The 22,774-nt window shown below is 38.0% G+C and overlaps 1 protein-coding gene across 10 annotated transcripts in view; it reads right to left on the bottom strand.

Moving 5' to 3' along the window:
* LOC106097784 (serine/threonine-protein kinase pim-1) overlaps positions 1-22,774 on the bottom strand; it is a 459,832-nt gene that overhangs the window by 2,656 nt on the left and 434,402 nt on the right. Inside the window, exons 1-3 of one of the 10 annotated variants that reach the window (XM_019352562.2) lie at positions 4,678-4,828; positions 4,006-4,063; positions 1,488-1,667 (exon numbers count right to left, since the gene is read on the bottom strand). The exons of 1 other annotated variant lie outside the window; for it this stretch is intronic. In XM_019352562.2, the coding sequence (XP_019208107.1) occupies positions 1,488-1,667; positions 4,006-4,042 (217 nt within the window). In that variant the 5' untranslated portion in view covers positions 4,043-4,063; positions 4,678-4,828. Of the gene's footprint in view, positions 1-151; positions 1,213-1,262; positions 1,406-1,487; positions 1,668-4,005; positions 4,094-4,331; positions 4,476-4,677; positions 4,829-22,774 lie in introns of those variants that run through there. 8 more of the 10 variants (XM_019352564.2, XM_019352566.2, XM_019352571.2 and 5 more) reach the window with 8 other exon arrangements.

Raw genomic sequence — 22,774 nt, 5'->3', positions numbered from 1 at the left:
TAGACATGTTGCATTTACACTAGTTTCAATCAAACATAGGATTTAAATCCTCTAAAAATGAATCATTTTATACACAGAGTGTCAACAGTTTTAGAAATGTAGATTCTGTTATTTGGGGGATTTGAGCTAGATTTTCCGTTTTTTTACTTACTTTGATCTCCTGGATCTTTCTTATCTGCCTCAGTCGTAACTTTTCTTGTTTCCTTTTTCATCTTAATGTTTTGAGAACTTTTAAAATCGAAAATGTCACCTTAATGTGCAAATAGTCCTTCAAATGTCTGGATGCTTGACTTTTCTAACTGTGAGTGAGCTTTAAAAGCAAACTTCGGAGACTATGGCAACACAACATTAGAACCTTGCCTTTCAGCGACATCACTGACTGCCAGTAAAAGTGTTCCGATTAGTTTAAAGAAAAACACTCTGGCAGACAAAGCCATAATATTTCATATATTTCAGTAATTTCACATTAAACTTTCTTTCATTATTTGTATAAAGACTTGAATTGTGGATGCTACTATGAAGACTTCTAGTTTACCAAACACTAATAAACACAGTGACAGCTACATTGTCATATGATTTAAAGTATTTATTATTGTATATTTAACTTTCTTATTATATCAACTGATTAACCAAAAAAAGTTAAAGGGATAAAAACAGTGTGTGTGTACTGATGATCAAATCTGAGATAAAATATAATACTTTTTTATTAAGTCAGTGTTAACTGTATTTTCTTCTGTTAGTATCATTCAATAGCACAAAGCGCGGGTAGGAAGGAAGTGATCATCAATTTCTATCACTTTGTCAAAGGCTGAGCGTAGGGTGTCATCCCGAGACTGTCCCAGTGGAAAATCTTCTGTGGGGCAAATCATCGGAACCGGCAGGGCCTTCTCGTAAGGCCCTAGTGAGTCTCCTCCCACTCGGAGTCGGTGTCGGACAACCCCGCATCACCGCTGAGCGCCACGCAGACACTACACGTGATCGCTAAATATCGTGATCGGAACCCCACATACTGCCCCAAAAGTTTATTAAATCCCACCCAATGTGTTCCTAAACTTAGAGGACATGACAGGCACAAACTGACTGCAGGCTTTATTCCATGTTCTTTGTTTGTGAATGCCCCATGTACACATTTAACCTCCACCCTCTCCACCTCCAATAATGTCCTGGGGTGAAGCAGGCTTTGGTGAACCAGGGGCTGCGTGCAGTCCGTCTCCACCAAAGCCTGGCGTATACCCCCTTGACACCTTACTAGAATGCTGTACCTCCACCTAGGGCCGGGGGCGTGGGGGTTGACAGAGCCCCAGCAGCGCAGAACACCTAAGGTGTCCCAGCTGCCAGAACTTTCACCACTCCTGCCCTGAGACCTGTGCCGGTGGATGAGTGCAGTGCCTGTCATTTCCGGGGCCTGGGGAAGAAGAGGGGAAAAGAACAGGTTTATGAGCCACATCGGCAGCGCCCACTCTGCCGGGCGGGTCAAGGGAACTTACTTCTCAGCGCTAGCAGGGGTGGCTGCCTGCCCTGCTCTGCTCCTTCTGCCCTGGCAACCAGGCAATTCTCAGCCAGGGTGACTTGCCGGTCAATGGCAGGGGACCCCTCGGGTGGGCCACTTTGTCCAGCAAACCAATGACTGTAGAAAACAGTTCTCCAAAAGCACATATAGTACTTACCTAAAAAGCAGTTAATGTCATCTTGCATTTATTGATTGTTACTACATTGTTTTACAGCAGCTAATTAAAAACCATCATCTTAACTACATGTTTTTTTTTTGTTTTGCAGTTGTCCTGTAGGTGATGGTGTAGCACAGAGACTGAACTAGTGGCTAGCTAACATAAGAAGAATGTACTTGAAATGTACTGTACTTGAAACTTGCACCATCTCATCTTTGCAGCGTTCACTTTGAAGAGATTATCTTCATCAAGGACTCGCAGGTTAAGAAAATTTACAATTTTCATATTACAATATATAATTTTAGAGCATGATTACAGCTGTGCCATCTTGATTGAAAATTAAATACATCTAGATGGCACTGACCTAAGTATGGCAAAGAAGCGCTCCAAGTTCACATTATGAAAATTTTTTTTTTTTTTTTTTCCAGACGAAAAGTCAGAATTTTGAGACTGAAGTCAAAATTACATTGCAAGAAAAAAATTGAAATACTATTTAGAGAAAAAAAATGAAATTTGGAGATTACGGCTGATTTTTGAGGACAAACTTCCAAATCTGCTATACCCTCTAAAAATTCTTTGCGTAGATGAGTTAGTGGAAGAACTTAATCATTCTTATCACTTCGTCTGATACAACATCCATCCTCCTTATTTCTTAAACGTGTAACAATCGAATTGCATCTTTCCATTGTCAGCCATCTCATTTTGTACAAATCCAGCCAACTCTTCCAAGTTTGTGTATTTTTTAAACCCTATTTAGCACCACATTCTGTTTATGTAATAAAAGATAAATAATTTCCTTGCAACTAAAACCGGTTCAAAACTATGATTTCACTAACACTATTAAAATGTATTCACTAAATTGCCAAGTCTTGCAATGTTAGTTCCACTTCGAAGTTTCACTAACTGCAGCAAACAGCTAACAGAGGCTAATAGCAGTTAACAGTAGAACAAATAGCAGAACTTACAACAGAAAAGTTCAGGATTAATAGCCATGATACTATATTTTTGCTAGTGGTGTGCGATACTGCATATTTTGGTATCGATCCGATACCAAGTAAATACGGGCCAGTATCGCCGATACCAATACCGATACCGATACTTTTCAATAAATCAAGTGGATGCCTCATTGAATTGCTAAATCGCAATTAATTTTCATGACCTTAAGTGTTTTTTGTGATTTTTCCTTTTGTATTATTAATTACTTAAAACCCAGGACATAATAGGAGAAATAATTTATTTATAATTAAATAAAAAATGCTTTATTATTGTGGCGGCCGTGGTCTGCGATGCTGCTGCAGATGAGGTGGACTCACCTTCACTGCATCTACAATCATGCCTCACCGGCTTAAAACCTGTGCGCTGCTTGTGCTGTTGTTGTTTTTGGTGTTGATGTGTACAGCTGGCAGCAGGAGGGCTGCAGCCATTGAATGTAGGCTACTGTTACAGCAACCGTGTGATTATTGTAAGAATAAATGATGCGGCGAAGCATGAAAATGCCATCGGGTCTGCCGTGGTGGCGATCTTTTTTTTTTTTCTTTCTTTTTTTTAAATCTTAAGTGCATGCAAACCAGTAAACAAATTAAAACAAATAGTGTTGATAAACTATAATACGAAAATTACAATTAAAATTCTCAACAACAAAAACAATTGGTAAAAATATAATTAATATGTAAACAACTTAATATCCCCCAAAGTGTCTAAGTCACATGACGTGTCAGCGCAACACCGAAACATAAGAGGGGGGGGCGGGGGAGCAAAGTGTGCCTGCTCTCCGCTGACACAGGAGCGGCTAGTCCAGCGACCTGGCTGTTTCGTTTTTGCCGAAAGCACAGCATAGCAAACAAGCAGAACTCAAAGTAAAGAATCGATCTAACCAGGCCAGTATCGATCCGATCCCGATCCCGACTTGGGATCGATACTATCGATATTTGGATCGATCCGCCCACCACTAATTTTTGCATACGACGCTCATTGCTGTTGCCATTAACTATTCTTTGTGTAACACAATGTGTACTTACACCAAAGCCTTAATGCTTGGAAATCAGGACTGTTGACCTTGGGCAGATAACTAAGAATCTGTATCTTCAATTTCGCCACAATGTTTAGGACCAAAAATCACACAGTTTCTCTGGAAAGAGGTTACAAGAATTGAAATGTGTCCCAAATATCTGTATCCCATCAGAGCCTAGTTTCTTAAAGGAGAGGTAGTAGCTTCTCCACCATAGGACCAGTAGGACCTCCAGCACACAATGAAAACTTACTTAACATTAACACATTTATTAAAACACAATTTTAAACAATAACCCTTTTCTTTTAGTGTGTTTCAATTTGTTCCTACCGCTCCATTGGAATGGTGTACTATCCAGTAACAGCATCCAGCTGGCAGAAGCATACACCTGCAGCAACACCAGGCAGGATAGTTCAGCGGAGTCATCAGATGAGGATTATCATGAAGTGGTTCATCCAGCAGGAAGAGGATACCAAAAGGGGAGGGAAAAAACACAGAAAGCATAGTTATGAGTAACTCAGTGTCACTAACAGCTCATCTAGCAGTCTTAACATCATAAAGATACAGGCTGGTTCATATAAAAAAATATTAACAGAAAACATAAATGCTGTTAAACAAATTTTCTTAGGCAAAAACACATCATCTCCGTGTTTGACCTTGTATCAGCCGCCATATTGGAAAGGTAGCCAGGTTTCCTTAGCTGCTAGCTTGCTAACAGTCTGCTATCCACCCCGGTAATAACTTCATTCACATATTTTACATTTAGCTTTCTTCCTTAACAAAAACATCGCAGTTGTGGATTTGACTCTCGCTGCAGCATAATAAGATCCAGAACATTCAATTTGAACATGCGCTGCAAGCTAACTCCCTAGAGGAGTTCATGCAATGGCGAATGCCTGTCGGATTCGGCTCATGACTTCTCTCTCTAACAACACATTAAAACATCAGTTTCAAGTACAAATGTTTCGTAAACTTATCTACAGCGACTCATATTAAATGTACCCAAGTTTCCAGCTGGCAGTGGGCACGAGAACAACACTCCTCATCAGATCAAGGGCGGAAAAGAAAATACTAGAGCTGGGCTAGCTAGGCGGCTGCTATGCTCACGGCATTGTGGTGCGTTCAATGACTGCCAAATGATCAAAAATCTCATACTTCAGAAAATAACCTGGGTTACAAGAGAATTTTTAAAAATCGCAAAATTAATGACTATCTATTGAAACATATTTACTATACCTAAAAAAAGTATGAGTGTACAAATTTTAATTGCCCGTTGCCAATATGGTGAGTCATGAGGGTGCTACCCATGCTCTATGACTCTATGACTGACAGTTTCGCTATGCACCAAATTGTCAGTTATATTTAATGCTATAAATAAAATAACTTTACTTATCTTTTAAGATAGGTATGTTAAGATGTGCGAATGTTAAAGCATGAATATTAGCTGTTGTAATTAGCATATTTTAATGAGTCATTTTTGCACTGCAGGAGTCACTTGGATGAGTGACAAAAAGGTTCCTCCCACTGAAAACGCTATGTCCATGTAATATGAACAAAATCCACTTTTGGGGATTTAGTACCTGGATGATTGAGCATGCATCAAGACAATGAGTCCTTTACTTTAGTAAAACTTTGTAATGCAACAAGCGCAAAAAATGGGCTGTTAAAAAAAAGGAAAAAAAATCTGAACTATAGCACCGACCCTTAAATAGCAGTCAAGCCCAATAAACAATTTCTTTCGTTAAAAGAGGGGCCTAACGTCCTCCACAATTGTGTGAGATGATAAAGCCATACAGAAAATGATTACTTCAAGATATAGCTGCTAAAAGGCGTTCTACAAGCTACCGAATTATGTGTATGCATCCTCTCTTGATTTATTTCCAAAGTTTACTCACTTGATTTGGATTACTGAATGGAACCTAACCATTTTATTAATCTATACACACAGAAATAGCCACACAAACTAAATTAGTTTGTCAAATTTTATCCAGACACTTGGTGAAATAATCACACAATGTAGTCCCTCTAATGACAGCAACATACTCTTGTTAGGAGGTGGTGGGATTGTCACATGCACTGAACTAGCATGATTTACTTAAAGCTGATGTGATTCCCAGATTGGATGAACTATTTGCATTTTGCCCAGCATTATTTTTATTTTTGTTTTCTGATTGCTGATTGGTAGTGGTTGCCAGAATTATGCTTTCGCTTAAAATACAGTGTTAGCCACTAGTGCCTCAATTTCTTGGTTGCCTAAGAAATTCATCCTATCAGAGCCCTCAAAAACAAAAAATAAAGACAAAAAATAGATTTTACAAAACATAATTCCAATTAAAAGAGTTAGCTGGGTAAAATGCCACATTTTTTATGTCATGGTACAGTTAGTGTGATTCTTGATTCTTATGATAAAATGTAATTATATTTTAATCCCACAAATTTCTTATTTCTTTTTATAAGAGGTCACACACTTAAAGGATATCCCAAAGTCACACATTTTACAACAGCAACCTCATTTTATAAATGCAATACACTACAAAAAAAGGGGAATGAAAGCAAAACATTAAGAGCTTTTTATAGAATAAATTGCATGACTGCAGTGAGAAAGCAGTAACATCACGACAATGTCAGTTGGGAGTGGGGAGAGGGTTTTAGGAAGGATTCGAGTGCCAGGTCTTACAACTGCAGCACAGATCATAATAAAATTGCTATTTGCTTGGGTATTACCTTCATGAATGACATCCATATCAATAGGAAGCAAATTCTCTATCTTCAAGTAAGGATTTTAAGGGGGATAAGGGGCGGGGACACCTACTGATATGCAAGTTATACTAAAGCTTTAGCATAGGAGTAATACTAATGATTCTTGACACCAGCGATGCTGACAAAATGGTGTAACCATTTGATTTTTTTAAAGCCTCACAGGATGTAACAATATAATTTCCTATTACTGACATCATCTAGAGACTGGGGTTTGACTCCAGTGTGAGACCATCATTTTCTTCACTTTTCTTTATTTATGTAACTTTTGTTTTCACTGGCAATTTAGTGTTAGGTTAGAACAAAAAACGAATTAGGAAGGTTAAAGACAGAACATTACTAGACTGTGGTTTTAATTAAAATGTAGCCTTTGACAATGCTTAACATATGAGAAGCTACTTTTAGGGATATCACCCAATTTGTAATATTGCAAAACATTTCTTAAGGCAGACAAGTTATGCTGGCTGGGTCAGTGTCATATTTGTTGTAATTGATGTCTGGTTTGTTCTGTTCCCTAGTGATGGGTTCATGCTACTCATCTCTCTGCTTTAGGCTTTCCACACATGCGTGTGGAAGGATTGGGAGTTCTCAAAACAGACTCATGCTGTCAAATATAATTAAGCTTTTGCGACTGGAAATAATCATTTCTTTGAATAAAGTGGTCCTGAATGAGCTGTGATTGTTTACCTGAATAAGAGTGAGCAAAACATAAAAGGAGGAGGCAGGAATACAAATGGCGAAGAGATGTTCATTACAAATGTAACTGAAATGTCACAAAGGATCGTAACCCGAGAGGAAATACATTTCCATTCAAACATGATTAAAAAACGTAGTTTCGTTGTGCGAGAACATTTTTTTTCTTTTGGAAACAAACTTGTGTGGATAGATTTTACTTGTACTGACTGACAGATGTATTCAATTTCCCCGGCATTGTTTAGTGCTAATTGTCAGCTTTTGAGTAGATGCGTCTGCCCCTCAGGACACCGTCAAACTGACTGTTCTCAAAAGTCATTAATATACGTGCCAGCACTGACTCACTATTCAATATTCAACAAAGACATCATGCAAATATCAGAACTGTGGTGGTAAGAAAAGGCTGTGGTGATTTTTTTTCATTCATTGACCTTGAAAGCCAGCAGCGGTTTCTCGGCATAGCAAAATGTATGGCTATATATAGATATATAGCGATGTATTTAGTTTACTCAGTGCTGAGTGTTTTTCATAATTCTTCACAGAACTGATGTATTTGCCTGAGCTTTCTTTATCAGATGTTCCTTTTTTAATGATACAGTAATCATGCCGTCATTCAATTCACTTCATTTAAACTGTATTTATGTCTTTACTTCTCAAAAACAGTCATCTCAAGGTGACTATTCCTCATCAAAAGGAATCAAACAGAAGCTATAATTATGCACCAATATTCTTTAAAGAAAAAAAAAAATCGTTTCTATTCTATCCTTAAACGACGTCCATCAACAGATGATCACAGTTCTCTAGAAAATAACCTTAGCAATGACCCGAATCCAATCCACTGGAAGACATAATTGTTTCTGTTGTCAAAAACTTAAATGTGCAATGGATTTTTTTTTTTCTTTTTTAGAAAGTTTTAACTGAATAAAATTTTATAGCTCAGAGTTCTGGCCAATACCTAAGTACATTTCCACTTCTTTGATATGACTAAGGCCTTTACTGTGAAACAAACATGAATTATGGACTTAAAAAGCATATTATTAAGTTTAACTGCACACTCCCATCTTATTATTGATCATCTTTAAGTTTCAAAAGCAAGTAACAGCATTCTTGGAATTTTACCTGCTCTTATTTGTGCAGTCCGTGCGTTTGCTGTTGATTTAAAACTCGTCTAATTAATTATTCAAGGGTATTATTTTCTACAGTGAATCTATTTCCTGCATCAGCGATGCCAGTAATGGCTCCCAGAGGATTCTGGAGTGCCATACTTTCACCTCCTCTGCTTATAAGAAAGTGCCTTCATAATAGGGCTGCAAACAAATTCAACACACACACACACACGCACACAAAAATCGATGTTTCAAGGACTTGCAGTGTTTAACAAAGTACTAAGTGAATCTCTGTTCTTGTTAAAGTGCAAGTTTTTTTTTTCTCCAGTATCCTCTATTCAGCTGAAGCTGTTTCAAAGATGTAATACCAGCTACAGTGCAGCTGAATAGTTTAGGTGAACTTAAACAGAGTATAAATTGAGTTTTGTGTGACTCATCATGCTATTGTAGCAGAAGTCTGAAATGCCTGCCAAGTCCCACTTTTTGTTCAGAGCCCTATTGTATTATTAAAGAAATACGAAGTTAATGACTTTATTTTTCTTGTAAACGTATATTTAATCAAAGCTAACAGTGGCTAAAGTGGACCAGCAGAGGACCAGCTGTTTCATCTGACTGATGATTGATGTTAATCTCAAGTATTACATAAACACACAGACATGTTACATATCATAAATAAATGTGAAGAGAAATGTGGGTGTAGTTATTTATAAAATATTTCCATGGAGAAATAATGAAGATAATCTCTAAGCAGGTTCTAGTCGTGACATAAATGATTCTCCTGTTGATTAGTTTAGATTAGTTAGAGGTATTGGGGACGTATGTGCTTCGAAGCCTGCGGTGAACTTTGCATGATCTTTATGAAACAGAGCGATTGGAATTTTTAATTAAAGGTGTTAGAAAGAAATGACCAGACACAAGGTGTTTTGAACAGGATGTGATGTGTCATATTAAAAAGAAGGGACCGATGGCTGATTAAACCCCTTATCTGTTCTGGTGTTATGTCATGGTAAATCATGTTCAGTTTAACAAACCTTAAACTCAAGTTTGCAAAAAAACAACTTTTTCTGAAATAAGCCCACTGCACAAAAAAGCCATATAACGGTGATAAGCAGGACAACTCTTCGGATTATATTAGATTAGAGGAGATGAATTACCAGGACAAAAAAAAATATTCTAGTACAAGTACCAATATGTTGTCTCAAACTAAGGAATGTTTTGTGCCTTTAATGAACAATGTCCCCCAAATTACTACCCATTCCAATAAACCTAAAGTGGAAGGTCCCTGGTCCGATCCCGAGAGGAGATCAGTTAAAAGAAAACTGTGACTGCACTAGAGAACTTGTCTTGGTGTGAGCCAGAGAGCCATTTAAACTTCGAGGCCAGTGGACAAAATAAACTTAACAGCAATCATTTCTTCTAAAAATGTCAACTGCACAGACTTCACTTCCAGAATAGTTTTTGACTGAAAGAAAAAAAAGTCCAGATGAAAAAATGTTGACCGCCAAAAGGTAATATCTTTATACAGAGTTTAAATAGGGAGGCGTGAGGCAGGTTCCTCATCCAGAAGACCAGGTTAGCATGGGCCTGGTTAGGTGTAAGCACTTACAGCTACTTAGTTTGGAAACGATCATGGTTCATGTTATACATGAACCATGTGATGAAAAATGAGCAATGTCATTTCAATAAGGAGAGATCATTTGGAAGAACTGCATATGGTTTATTGAGACAGAAAAATTAATCAATTTATTTGGCAATTAGACTCTGATGACCCATCATGGCAGGACTAAGTGGTCATAGGATTTAGGACGGGACACCCCCAGAGTCTAAGCGCTGGTGGTGGTGAAGATGAAGAGTGAGGCTTGGATGGAGCGCTGAGTGACTTGGATGACAAGGAGATTGGGAGGTGGTGGGTTGCATGAATGAAAGTCTGAAAGGGAGAATGATGGAGAGCGCCACACAGATTCACAGAAGTGCTCTTCACTGGATCTTTGTGTTAACTAGTCGTTGAACAGTTGCTACCTAAAAAGTACCGAAAAAAGTAGCCAGTGTGTGCATAGCTGCACTTTGGCTGTGCATAATACTAAAGATCACAAGCAGAAATAGTCAAAGCCTGAGCAGCTGCAGGCAATACCAAAGAAATGTATACGATATTGTTTTACATCCCACTCTTTGCTTAACAAGCAGCACCACAATAGTTGAATTAGTTCTGCACTGTTCATTTGTTACACATGCCATCTATTGTAGGCACTGTTGGAATAACTGGCTTAGATTAACCTTAAGACATGAACAAACAAAGAACCCTGATCGGTTCTATCAGCTTTCTTTATCCTTACATATATGATGATAGATGATGGAAGAGACAGGCCAAAAAAACCTTTGTTGTCTTTTAGAATTATGGCAAATACTACAAGTGTAGGCTGTCGTCAACTGTCACCTGCAGCAATGTGTTAGTCGGGAATTAATAGAAAATGTTTTCAGGTAAAAGAATGACTCACCAGAGCGGCTGCTGGGCTGCCAAGCTGAACAACATTTTATCACAATCTGCTACTTACAGCTTTTGTAATCTGTTCTTTATGATACTAACAGAGCTGAATGTTGCTGTGTGCAGTCAGTGTCCTGACTGCTCTGTACACCTTAGTGCTTTTGAATCGATGAACCTCTTAAAAAGAAAAAAAATTACCAGTATGGATAATTACAAGGCTGCCAGCCTGAGGAATTAGACTCTTAGATTAGAAAAAGATTTCTCTAATTCTCTAATTCTAAGAATTTCTCAGTATATTTTACAAGTTAAAGAACAGCAGTGGTGAAGGGATGTAGGCAGCAAGCATCCAGGGTTTGATTCCTGGCTGTGTATAGCTGATCCAGCAAATGCTGTTTGGTAAGTCCAGCCAGGAGTTCCAGTGCCGAGGGCGAGAGACTTAAAAGACCAAATCAGGTTAAAAAACAAAAAAATATTTGGAATAGTTACCTATAGGCAACCCTTGCCCAAGGATCTTCTGGTTGAGGCGTTAATCATTAGGGACCCATATATAAAGAGTATGTTTAATTAAAAATGTTAAAAAGGTTAAGTTCTGATTTTACAGGACTTGCTGGTGGACCCATTCCATAGAATCACACCAGTAAACATGATGGTGACCTCCTTCTGTCCCATCAGTAGTCAGCATTGCTATTAACACCTGGACCTTTTTGGACAGCTATAACCATAACCCACAAAAGGTCCAGTTGCAGAAAAGGGAAATTTCTTCCACTTTAAGGATTCTGCATGCAAGGGTTAATAGAAAAACAATTTCAGATTAATCTTAGTAATATAATGCCAACATTATTTGCCCTTCCATTGCCAATTTTCTGATATCCAGTTTACAATTTTCTCCTATAACATAAATATTTTTTCTCTCAAAACTGACAGTAATTGTAGTAAAGAGGACAATTAATAGCAATGTCAGCTTTGCCACAAATAATGTCTTCCATAGATAAACCCCATTTCATTTAAATGAATGTGCCAAGTTAATCCACTGTCTTATTATTGTCTGCTGATAATTTTGAGTGTTTTATAAACAATGTTTTGTAAAGCCAGGAGCAGAACAGATTCTGCATGACTCTCCCCATCAGAATGACACTTAAAAAAATCATTAAGCCTCTGCATTTAATTTAGTGAGCAAACCTCTATTTCTATAATAACAAAAGGATTGCATAAACAGGAACAGACAGATGAAGAGACTGGAGGGGAGACCAGTAGTAAATCTATATTTCTACATTCATATACAATAGAAAAGAGTCAGGAGTGATAGGAAAAGATGGGTAAAAAGAAAGATGAATGAGAAATTACTTTACATAAAGGATAAAAGCATTCATTAATATAACTCTGTCCATTACTTCTTTCAAAAGGACAACATTATAGAGACTCGTTGATGAAAGTGGCCAAGGAGCCTCACCTGCAAGATTTAAAGTCATTCTTCTTCTCTTAGGTATCGTTTCTCATTTGCATGACAGTAGGTAGATTTATATTAATGCATTTAAATGTTCCAGGAGACTCTTATACATTTGGACCATATTAACACCTACTTTTAGGCTCATTCATGTATCTAAATCCAGTGGTGGGATCACAGCTTTGATTTGAGACAAAGGTTTCATAGATCAGTTTTGTGATCTTTAAAAAAATATGATCTTTATTATTTGTATATGTTTTTCCTGGACTTACAGGTGTAGGGAGAACACTAAAAGTAAATGCAACCCTCCACCTTGCTTACTCAGTCTCACAAAGTCAACCAAAGTCTACACAGCTTTGCTCAAACACTGTAATCATTGGGTGGTCACACACAGACACACACACGAGACATGCCCGGCCTTAATGAATATCCACAGTGCCCTCTACTGGGGACAAAGAAACGCACCCTTTAACTTCATCTCTGAGAAGATTAATTTTGAACAGAAATCCCAGTTTAGGGAACAGGTGTTCACATCAATGACAGGAAGGAAATTTTGTTACTACTTTTATTGTGTGTGCATGTGTTTGTGTGTGTGCACTGATTGTTGTCTCAGCCACATTTCAAGAACTTGAGATCTGGAGAGCTGTGAGGGGAAAAAACTATTTTGCAGTTTTTAAATAGTATAATTTCTACAGAGACAACTTAAAAATGAATATAGATATAGCATTGTTTCAGCATCTTTTAGTGCAAAAAACAAAATTCTGAATGTTTGAAGTTAACCAGCCTTCAAGAAGACATTTCTTTGTTTTTCAAATCTCTTTCTAGTCTCAGAGGTAGTCATATCTTATTCTATAACCACTTATAGGTTCATTTTCAGCTTATTTTGAACATAATGGAAGATCAAAGATAAAAGTTTTTGTTTAATCACTCACTTCTACCAGTAGACAACTGCATGGAACACATTATTCCAACTGCACAACATGTGTTTCACTCTTGTTTGGTAACCAGCTCACTCAGATGAAGGGAAGCTGATGTGTTACTGAACATAACTATACTTTGACAAGGCATCAATATACATAAGTCTATTTTAATGCAGGAGCTGTCTGACAGCTGCTGCCAGCACAGCAGAAGCAGATACCCCACCCCCAGGACAGGGTGTTTCTCTGATGCTTTAATCTTAGATGTACAGAATGTGCAAAATTATGATTTTATGGAAATGATGCAAATAATCACACTGCCATCCTCCATTAGTATGTGACAGCCTTACATTATGCAATGTTATGCATAGTGTTCTGTCCACCCACCACTATTGCAGTCAGAATGTAGAGTGATGGTGTGCATGTCTAATAAATATTGCAGGAGGATACATTTGGACCATCTACCAAACTGCATAAATCAAGAAGCTTTCCAGCCCCACATTATAAAGCCTTCTCTTGGCTGCATGGCCCTTCTGCTCTCCAGCAACTGTCAGTGGTTACTCATAAGCATGTATGTATCTATGCTTTCATGTTTGCCTGCACTTGGATTAGTTTCTCATCAAGACTACACATGTAGTCCTTTAACTTCACATAAACCGTGTACAGTTAATTAGTACTGAACTGAGTAGAACGGGGGTCGCAGTTTCTACCAAATAACACCTGCCAGGAAAGACCTTCATTTATTAGTGTGGGATAAAAGTTTACTGCGCCCCGTTTCTTAGAAAAACCGGGCTGCTTTGGTAGGTTTTTAATATGGGAAGCAACGACAGCAGGTATTGAAATCACTTTCAGTGAGAAAGGGCGAAGGTTTTAGGGATATGGCAGGCCAGGGTCCTGTGAGATTTGCAGCTTGTGTGCCACTAATCCACATCCTCAGGCACATCTCTGAGATACCAAAATTCCACTTTTTAAGATAACAACCCAGATTTATCATCTTTACCCTCAAAGTCCTTTTGTAACTTTGAGTTCACAATTGGAAGAAAATGTCATTTTATACTGTTAATTATTAAACTTTATAGTGTACATTATGCTGCAAAAAATTTAAAGGGGCATAAACAGAAAGGCTGGTGTTTGGGAGCCTTGCAGCTGATACTCAAGTAGCCTTTTTATTTGTCTTCAGTGAAATGATGAGTGGCCGAGCACATTACCTCGTGTGACCGTGGCTTTTGAAAATCGATCAAGTCCTTAGTATGCATTATTGCAGATTTGTATATAAGTGCAAACATAACAAAGCAAAGCAGAGACTGAATCAGGAACACTGCAGCTAGCCGGCTGGTGGGATTTAAACATTCCAATGTTAGAGAATGGGATTTTGCACTTGGATAAAAGAAAAGTCAATCAGTCACTTTTTTGTTTTTTTGGTCATATGTTCTTCTTCCTTCCTTCTCCCCTGCTGTAGTGTAGTTTTACCTTCCTCACTAGGGGTTGTGGGGAAGTAACAATATAAGTGTCCAGGAGAAAGAGGCAGGGAGCTAGAACTGGGAACAAAACAGAGGATTATTATTAATAATTAAACTCAAGAAGACAGCCAAGTCACTATTACAACCAAGAACAGAAAGAAATGGTACAATAAAACTCAGAAGCTGGGAACAAGTCAATAAGTTTAAAGAAGAGGGAGGAAAAAACGAGCACTCGACACAGACAGAGAAAAGACTTTTTTTTACCGTGTCCTCTTCCTCTGCTTAACTACAAGAGCTGATTGCTGAGTGAAGCAATCAGGTGCGCACATTTCAGCTCCACAAGAAAGAGGCTGGTGTCTGTGACAAGAAGGAGAGAGCAATACCACACACCCACACAAGTGAAACCACTGCAGGTCTGCTAGGGCCATAATATCAAACAAGAGGAAAATATGTTAGTGATTGAAAACATTTTCTTGTTACCTCTACAGAACTTATACAGTGAGAGAAAATATCTTCAGCAAGAGGCTTTGGCCTTTGTCTGTATGTAGAGCTACTGCATAAGCTATTTGCAGGATTGTTTTTGGGTTTGTTTGATGCCACATCACATCAGTATGCTACATAAAATAGTAAATAGAAAAAATAATAAAAATTCAAGATATTTTTTGAGCATGAATAGATAGCATGACTAGATAATGATTTTGTTGCCGTCTTGCTTGAAATATATTAGTCCAACCTTGCCTGACCTAAAATTTATGTTAATTAAGGGAAAATTCACAACATCAGTAAGAACAGCTCAGTGTATTAGAAATCCATTGATATAGGGCAGCACAGTTCATAGAGACACATAAGGACATTCTACCAGAAACTTTTTCCAGTAATTAAATGATGTAATATTAGCAAACTTCTGCTTAAAGGAAAAAAAATAAGGGAGGGTGGACTTGGGGTGGACTAATTAACAGTACACCTTACAGCAAAGTCAAACAGAAGACCACTGCTGTGGGACAAGGTGCCTCACTTACTGCACTGCTTCTAATACAAACAACTATTTCACTGAACTCATCCATTTCACCTTTACTGTATTTAGTGACTTTTTTCTCTGCTAAGAGCTCAGAGGTGTGGGTTTGTTTGGGTTTCTTTTTTTAAAGAAACCCAGAAGCTTAATGCTGAGCTGGAGCTCAGGAAGCACAAATGGCTGCTGATGAAATCAGTCACTGCCAAAGCTGTTGTAAAGTTGAAACTGAAACTTGGCCACAGGTAGATGTGGATATTCCTTTAGAACTGAGGCAGGCAGCCTGTTATAGGTACGCTGCCAAAATAGCTGGAAGTTGTGGTTTACACACAAATTCTGTGACATTATATTACAGTTTATTATTTTCTATCAAACGGATAAGAGAACAAAAAAAAGGAAAGATGCTTCTTATTTTCAGTCCTGCTGTCTGTGGCACCTTCACTGCAGACTCGGAAAGGTTTTGCTGGAAAGCTTTAAGGCATCACTGGGTCCCAATGGCTCATTTCTATCCCTACCTGAAGGACACTGAGTCCAGCATAATTAACAACATGCAAATTGGGCATCACCCGCTGAAAGCTGATCGATTCTCAACATTATAAAGGAGTCTATTTTATACATGTATGTCCCAGACTATTTTAAACAGTATTCAGCTTCTTTGAAAGGAAACAGATTTAGACCCAACTCTTCCTCATAACTACTGTCTCCAAATTACCACTACTTTCAAAAATTCTTTTTTACCGATTATCTCTTTTACCTTTTAGAGATAATCGAAGCCAACGACGTATTTGACAAAGTTTAATCTGGCTTTAGAAAAAAACACCCCATTTTACTTAGGGTTGTGGCATTTTAAAGAGTGCAGACTCAGGTAGTTTTACTGTTCTTATTTTACTAGAGCTGACTGCAGCATTTGACACAGCTGACCATACAATTCTCCTCAAAAGACTTAGAAATGAGGCTGATGTAAGTGGAAAGGTGCTGAAATTGTTCTCATCCTACATATCAAACAGAGTATTTACAGTTACTACTGACAATTTTACTTCATTAGCTGCTATCATGGCATTTGGGGTCCCAGGGCTCAATCTTTTTACCTCTTTTGTTTAGTTTATGTGTGTTGCAACTTAGTCATGTGATCAGTAGTTGTACTCAGCAGCCAGTTTGTTAGGTGTGTCTTACTAGAATGAGGTTGGACCGCCTTTTGTCTTGAGAAATCTTCATGGTATAGTTTCAACAAGGTGCTTGTAAAATTCCTCAGATACTTTAGTCCATCTTGACATGCTTCACCACACAGTTGCTACAGATTTCCTAGTTACACATCCCTGACAAAAATCCACCACATCAACAACAAAAAGTGGTTATTTGAGCTGTGTGGTGGATTTTTGTGATATGTATAACTATGTAACTATATACACTATATATCTATGCGCACTGAACATATATATTTTAACTTTCATGTGGAGTCTTAAACACAAGACATTTTGCTTCACCGAGGTTTATTAAGTTGGTACTGTAACAGGGCAGTTAATGTAGGGGGAGAGTTCTCTTGAATAATTTACTTAATAATTAATTAATTTAACGTCTTTAATGCAGCACAACCAAAACAGTAACATTGTAACAGAGATCCTGAACACATCACGATAAAATACCATACAAAATAAACACACACACACACACACACACACACTTTGAACCCAAACCGAAGTGTTTTTATATATGAGAAAGCATGTAACCTATGTATTATATGTTATAAGATTGTGCAACTTGCTGTATAAGATTTAATAATTAGGATTAATGTGTGACCTTTGACCGTGTCATGACCTATTGTGATAAGCCAGAGCAAGGGGTACTCAGAGTCCTGACTGGCCTTTGGCCAAGACCTTGGCCGCTACCTGACCCCAGCAGCTGTGCTGGGCGTGTGGGAAAGTTACCCAGCAGCAGGGGGCGGGGATACTGGTCCCTATATTAGGGGACCAGAGGACACCCCCAGAGCTCTTTTCCTCCTGCTGCTGCTACCTGTCCGTCTCTGTGTTGCTCTGCTGTCTGTGCTTAAGGCTGTACACCCCGGGGTTTTGCTTTGCTTGCTTTCTGCTATGTAATTCTCTTGCTAAATGTCTGTATGTATTTTTCCTGCTGTTCATACGATTCAGTGTATTAAACTCTGTTCCAAGAATTCTACTCTTTTACAGAGCATCTTTTTGAGTATCTTGGTTTTAATTGGATTTGGATCTCCACATCGTTGGTGGAAGAAGGTTATCAGGATGGCTTCAAAATTTGCGACCACAGCTGCTGTTCCCTTCTATGAGCTTGAAGAAGTCTGGTCATTCTCTTCTGGAACCTCTGACCCAGAGAGCTGCCGTTTACTGCATATTTTCTGTCTTTCATATCATTCTTTGTAAACCGTAGAAATGGTTTTGTGCGAAAATTTCAGGAGATTTGCAGTTTTTGAAATACTCGAACCAGCCCGTGTAGCACCCATGCCAACAACCGTGACATGTTCAGAGTCACTTAAATCTATTTACTTTGACAAAAATACCCATTTTAACAAGCAGCCGAACAGGTGTAGCTAAGAAAAATGTAGCTGGTGTAAGTGCTCTACCATTTTTATGCTGATGACTGCCAGGTGTATGTCTCATTTAGTCCAGAAAAACACAAAGACTGAGATTCTCTTCATTCCTGCATCACTGCCATTATAGACTGGATGACTTCTAATTTCTTGCAACTGAACTTGAATAAAACTGAAATTGTTCTTGGTGGTCCTGATCATATTTCTAATAGTGTCAGTCCCCACTTTAATCAACATCTCTATTTAAACCAGTATGCCAAAAGTGTGGCTCAGTGCTGGGTATATACAGATTAGAAATATTGCCAAGGGCAGAGCAATACTTCAGAATAATTTAAATGAACACCTTATCCACACCCTCATTTCCTCCCGATTAGATAATTGCAGCTCTTGTGTACAAGCCTAAATGATGCAGTAGTTTCCCATCTACAGTTATACAAAAATTAAATACAAATTGTACTTATTTGTGCCTTCTCTGTTATTCTACCTTATTCTTTTCTATTCAGTTTGTGTATTTTGAAACATTTGAATGCTTACCTCTGCCGAGGAGGTTATGGTTATGATAGTGTTTGCTTGCATGTGTGTTTGTGTATCCTTTTGTCTGTAAACACGATTAAAATGTGGCTTACATCCACCAAGTTTTTGAAGGTCATCTTAATGATTCACTGGTAAAAATTGACAAAAAGCAAACAGTGCATTTAAAAAGAACAAAGAAAACAAAATAGTTATACAATATACTAAATACAGTATTCTCTTAAAAGTAAATATTGTTTTTTACTGTCTGTGGTCTGCAAACCTGATCAGTGTTTGTTACTTTAGTGCTATTCCAGGACATTAGTACCCTTGTGGTTGTCTCAGCAGCTCTAGATGCAGGTCTACGACTGACTCCAACACCTTTTTTGGGCAATATTAATGTCACCCTGCATAAAAGCAGCTGTCTGAAGGCTGATATATATAATGCATGTTCATAGACTGTCAACTTCTTAATCATAAAGTCATGAATACCATACTTTATCCTTCTTTTTCACTCTATAATTAACATAATGGCTGAAACTTGAAAGTAGGGATTAACAGCAGGGGAGCAATCACTGTTTTTTCTACAACTAGACATGTTTAATCAACCACAGGTGTTGCCCTCTGTTGGCCAATGAAAGGATTGTTTAATTTAAGTTGCTTGACAACCAAAAGCTATGTCCATCTTTTATGTATAGTCTATTGTCTACTTCCACTTGTCAAATGAGTATCATTGTGGTTTTGCCTTTGATTTGCTGTTGTCAATATCGCAAAGATTAACTAATGCAGTGTCTGTGCATTGCAATAAAAGCTTTTCACAAAATTGTACTCTGCAAGTTAAAAAAAGGGGGAAAAAAAGTTTATGCAATTGCAGTTTTATTTCATTTCAGACATTGTGGTAAATCCTGTGCTGGAGAGAAAGCAGCCAAGTTTATGAAAGTTCAGCCTGGTGAGAGAAGTGGAACTAAGACTGTTTCAATGTAGGGATTCGGACTTGGCTCAGCCTCTCTGTATTAAACTTCACAAAGCATACAGAGAAAAGAAAAACACAAATGGAACTATAAATATCATCGAACTGCAGAGCAGCTTTGCTGAATTTATGTTTTCAGAGCAGTATCTAAAGCTACATTTAAAGTCCAGTTAAAGCTGTCAACTGGTGGAGTGGAATCACTGTGACAACCAGGCAGATTTACAAAAAAAAAAAAAAATACTGGTATGTGGTGCCATGAAGGTATGAATCACAGCCATATTAGTCAGACTGTCAACATTTGAGCAAAAATCTATAGAGGCTGTATTTATCTTGCTAAATCCTGACTCAGTATGCCCTGCAGAGGCTGAAATGAGCTTGTGTATATTTGTTAAGGCAGACACGTTCAAGGACACATCTTGCTGAGACACATCATTCTGAAAAAATAAAGTAAGAATATGAAATTATCATTTCACTTGTTCAAGACTCTTTAAGTTGGATGTCATGCATATGATATAATATTTTTGTATTTTCATGTCCACATTGATTTTTTTTTTGCAGTGTACAGTATTTTATTAGTTTTTCTGCATTAAACAAGCTGTCCTCCTAAAGTAATACCTTTCTAACATCAAACCTTTGCAAAAGGGAAAATATGCCTAACACATAAAAGATAAGACAGGATGTATAGTATATGTCAGGTTGTTCAACAGGAGAAGCAACATTTTATTCATAAGAGGAAAAATAAGATATCAAATAAGTTTCCGCAAGGGGTTGAAAACAAATGCTGTAAAATTTGTAACAAATGCAACTTTAAATCTTGAGGGTTGAGACAAATTTATTGTCTGGCTTTCTGTTTTGTTTTGGTTTGTTTTACAACGCATTTATCAAAGTCAGAAGTCAAAAACGTAAGATTTCTACAACACAGCACATCTGCTGAGTAAGAACAAAAATGCCCCCTTTACACCTCTTCGGGGAACTGGTGGGCTTGGATGTTCTCAGAGCACAGTTTAGCAAAACATTAGCATTCACCGGCGATGCATGACAGCCAAATCCTGTTTTTCTTTACCGTATGAATTTGAGCACCGTGAGATGTCAGTTTCTATTTGACAGCTCATTTGTCAATCCTTTAGGCTTCTGTTAGGCATCTTCCTTTCAGTGTACTGACATGCAAACCCTCCACCTGTGCTCTCAAGTGGAAACATCCCTGGACCTTTGCCCAAAGTCGGTCTAGCCTCCACTGTTAGCCCTCCTACACACGCTCAGAGTATCTGAAAGCAAACAATGACCAGTGAAGCTGATTTCATTGTTTATTCTTTCATATCAGTGGACATCAAGTTTGTCCACTAAGGTTACGGGCCATCCTCTCAGTTGGTAGTTTTGCTTTTTCAAAACCAAACCTTTGTAATGTGTATGTTGACGTTAAAGTTGATGTGTACATGAAGAAACATGCAGAATTTGACATGCATCGTTGCCATTGTCTTTGCATACCTCCTTGCTACCAAGATTGGAAAAATACTACAGCTTGTGGGAATTATTTTTTATTATTTCGGCTATTATTACTGTCATACATCATCACATATTACATATTATTAAAACCTGGGGCTTATGTTATCCATTTTAATTGCATCTGAAACTTGGGTTTGTTACATTAATAGATGCTAATGCAGTTTTCTGCTCAAGCTGAGGTAAATTTTGCATCCCCAAACTGTTGAGTCTGAAGCACAAAAGGAATCACTTTTCCAATGTAATACTCTACAAGATCACAATACCGCAAAAGCAGAATATGTATCAAGGCAGTGACAAGACAGTTTACCCTTTCCTTGTATAAAAACTACTAGGGAAAAGATCGTAACAGCTAACCTCCCGGAGAACTGCTGGACATGTGAATTGTTTATATTCAACGAAGTGTTTTTTTTGTTTCTGCGGCTCTCACAACAACTGCAATAACTAAAGGAAACTGTTATCACAAACCTACAGTAAGGTTTCAGGTTGGAAATTATTTTAAAATCATATGATATCAAAGCAAAGGCAAAAAGTATATATTTCACGTCAGTGAGTGGTCCTGGTGCTGCTCTGTCGCTCATTTTATTTTGTACACTCAGCTAGGTCAAATAACAATAAATGGTGTCACATTAACATATTTTAAACCTATTTTGAAGCCTAGAATTTGTGTTTAGTGGTTAGAGGTACAGACACACACAAAAATTAAACATATTTGGAATAAAATAAGTCAATTCTTCCATCACCAAGCACAATGCAAAGCATCTGGTGCAGTGGCATAAAGTACACCGACAGTGGACTCTAGAGCAATGGAGACGAGTTCTCTAGAGTGACGAGTCACACTTCTCCATCTGGCAATCCGATGGACAAGTCTGGCTTTGGCGGTTTTCAGGAGGAACGGTACTTGTTTGACTACATTGTGCCAAGTGTAAAGTTTGGTCGAGGGGGGATTATGGTGTGTGGCCTGGCCCCTCTAGTTCCACTGAAAGGAACTCTTTAATGCTTCAGCATATCAAGGCGTTTTGGACAATTTCATGCTCCCAACTTTGTTGAAACAATTTGGAGATGACCGCTTCCTGCTCCAACATGTCTGCACACCAGTGCACAAAGTAAGGTCCATAAAGACATGGATGAGCAATTTCAGTGTGGCCTGATCTATAACTGCAAAGGGTTTGCCGGCATCTTATTAAACCCAGTGGATTAAGAATGGGATGTCATTCAATTTCATATGCACGTGAAGGCAGATGAGTGAATACATTTGGCAACATATTGTTTAAGCCATCATACAACAGCCAGTGGGTTTCAAGATTTAGGTTGGGTAAGAAAGTAACAACCAGAGACACCGAATAATGAAACTGAAAAGAGACAAAAGCTTAATAATACACTTAAGACACAAATAATTAATTTAATTTAAGTCCCAAAAAGTTGATTCTGTTCATCTGGACGTAGCATTTTCAGTAGGAGAAATGTTTCGTCAATTTAAGTCATAATATAACAATTAAATTCCTGCAGACCTTTACTGAATACAGCATATCATGGTCTTTCAAGGAAGGGCTGCCCTGAAAAACTCGAAGATTCAACTCTTACTTTTTGAAGGGGTCACTGGAAATTAAATATGGTTCAAAGAGCTCAGCAGTGAGAAACCTTCAGCACCGTAAGCACTGAAGCACACGGAGGACACACACGAGTCTAGT

Source organism: Oreochromis niloticus, linkage group LG16 (genome assembly GCF_001858045.2).
Source record: "Oreochromis niloticus isolate F11D_XX linkage group LG16, O_niloticus_UMD_NMBU, whole genome shotgun sequence".
Classification (NCBI taxonomy): Eukaryota; Metazoa; Chordata; class Actinopteri; order Cichliformes; family Cichlidae; genus Oreochromis; species Oreochromis niloticus.
This window is presented reverse-complemented; position numbering and strand designations above follow the sequence as displayed.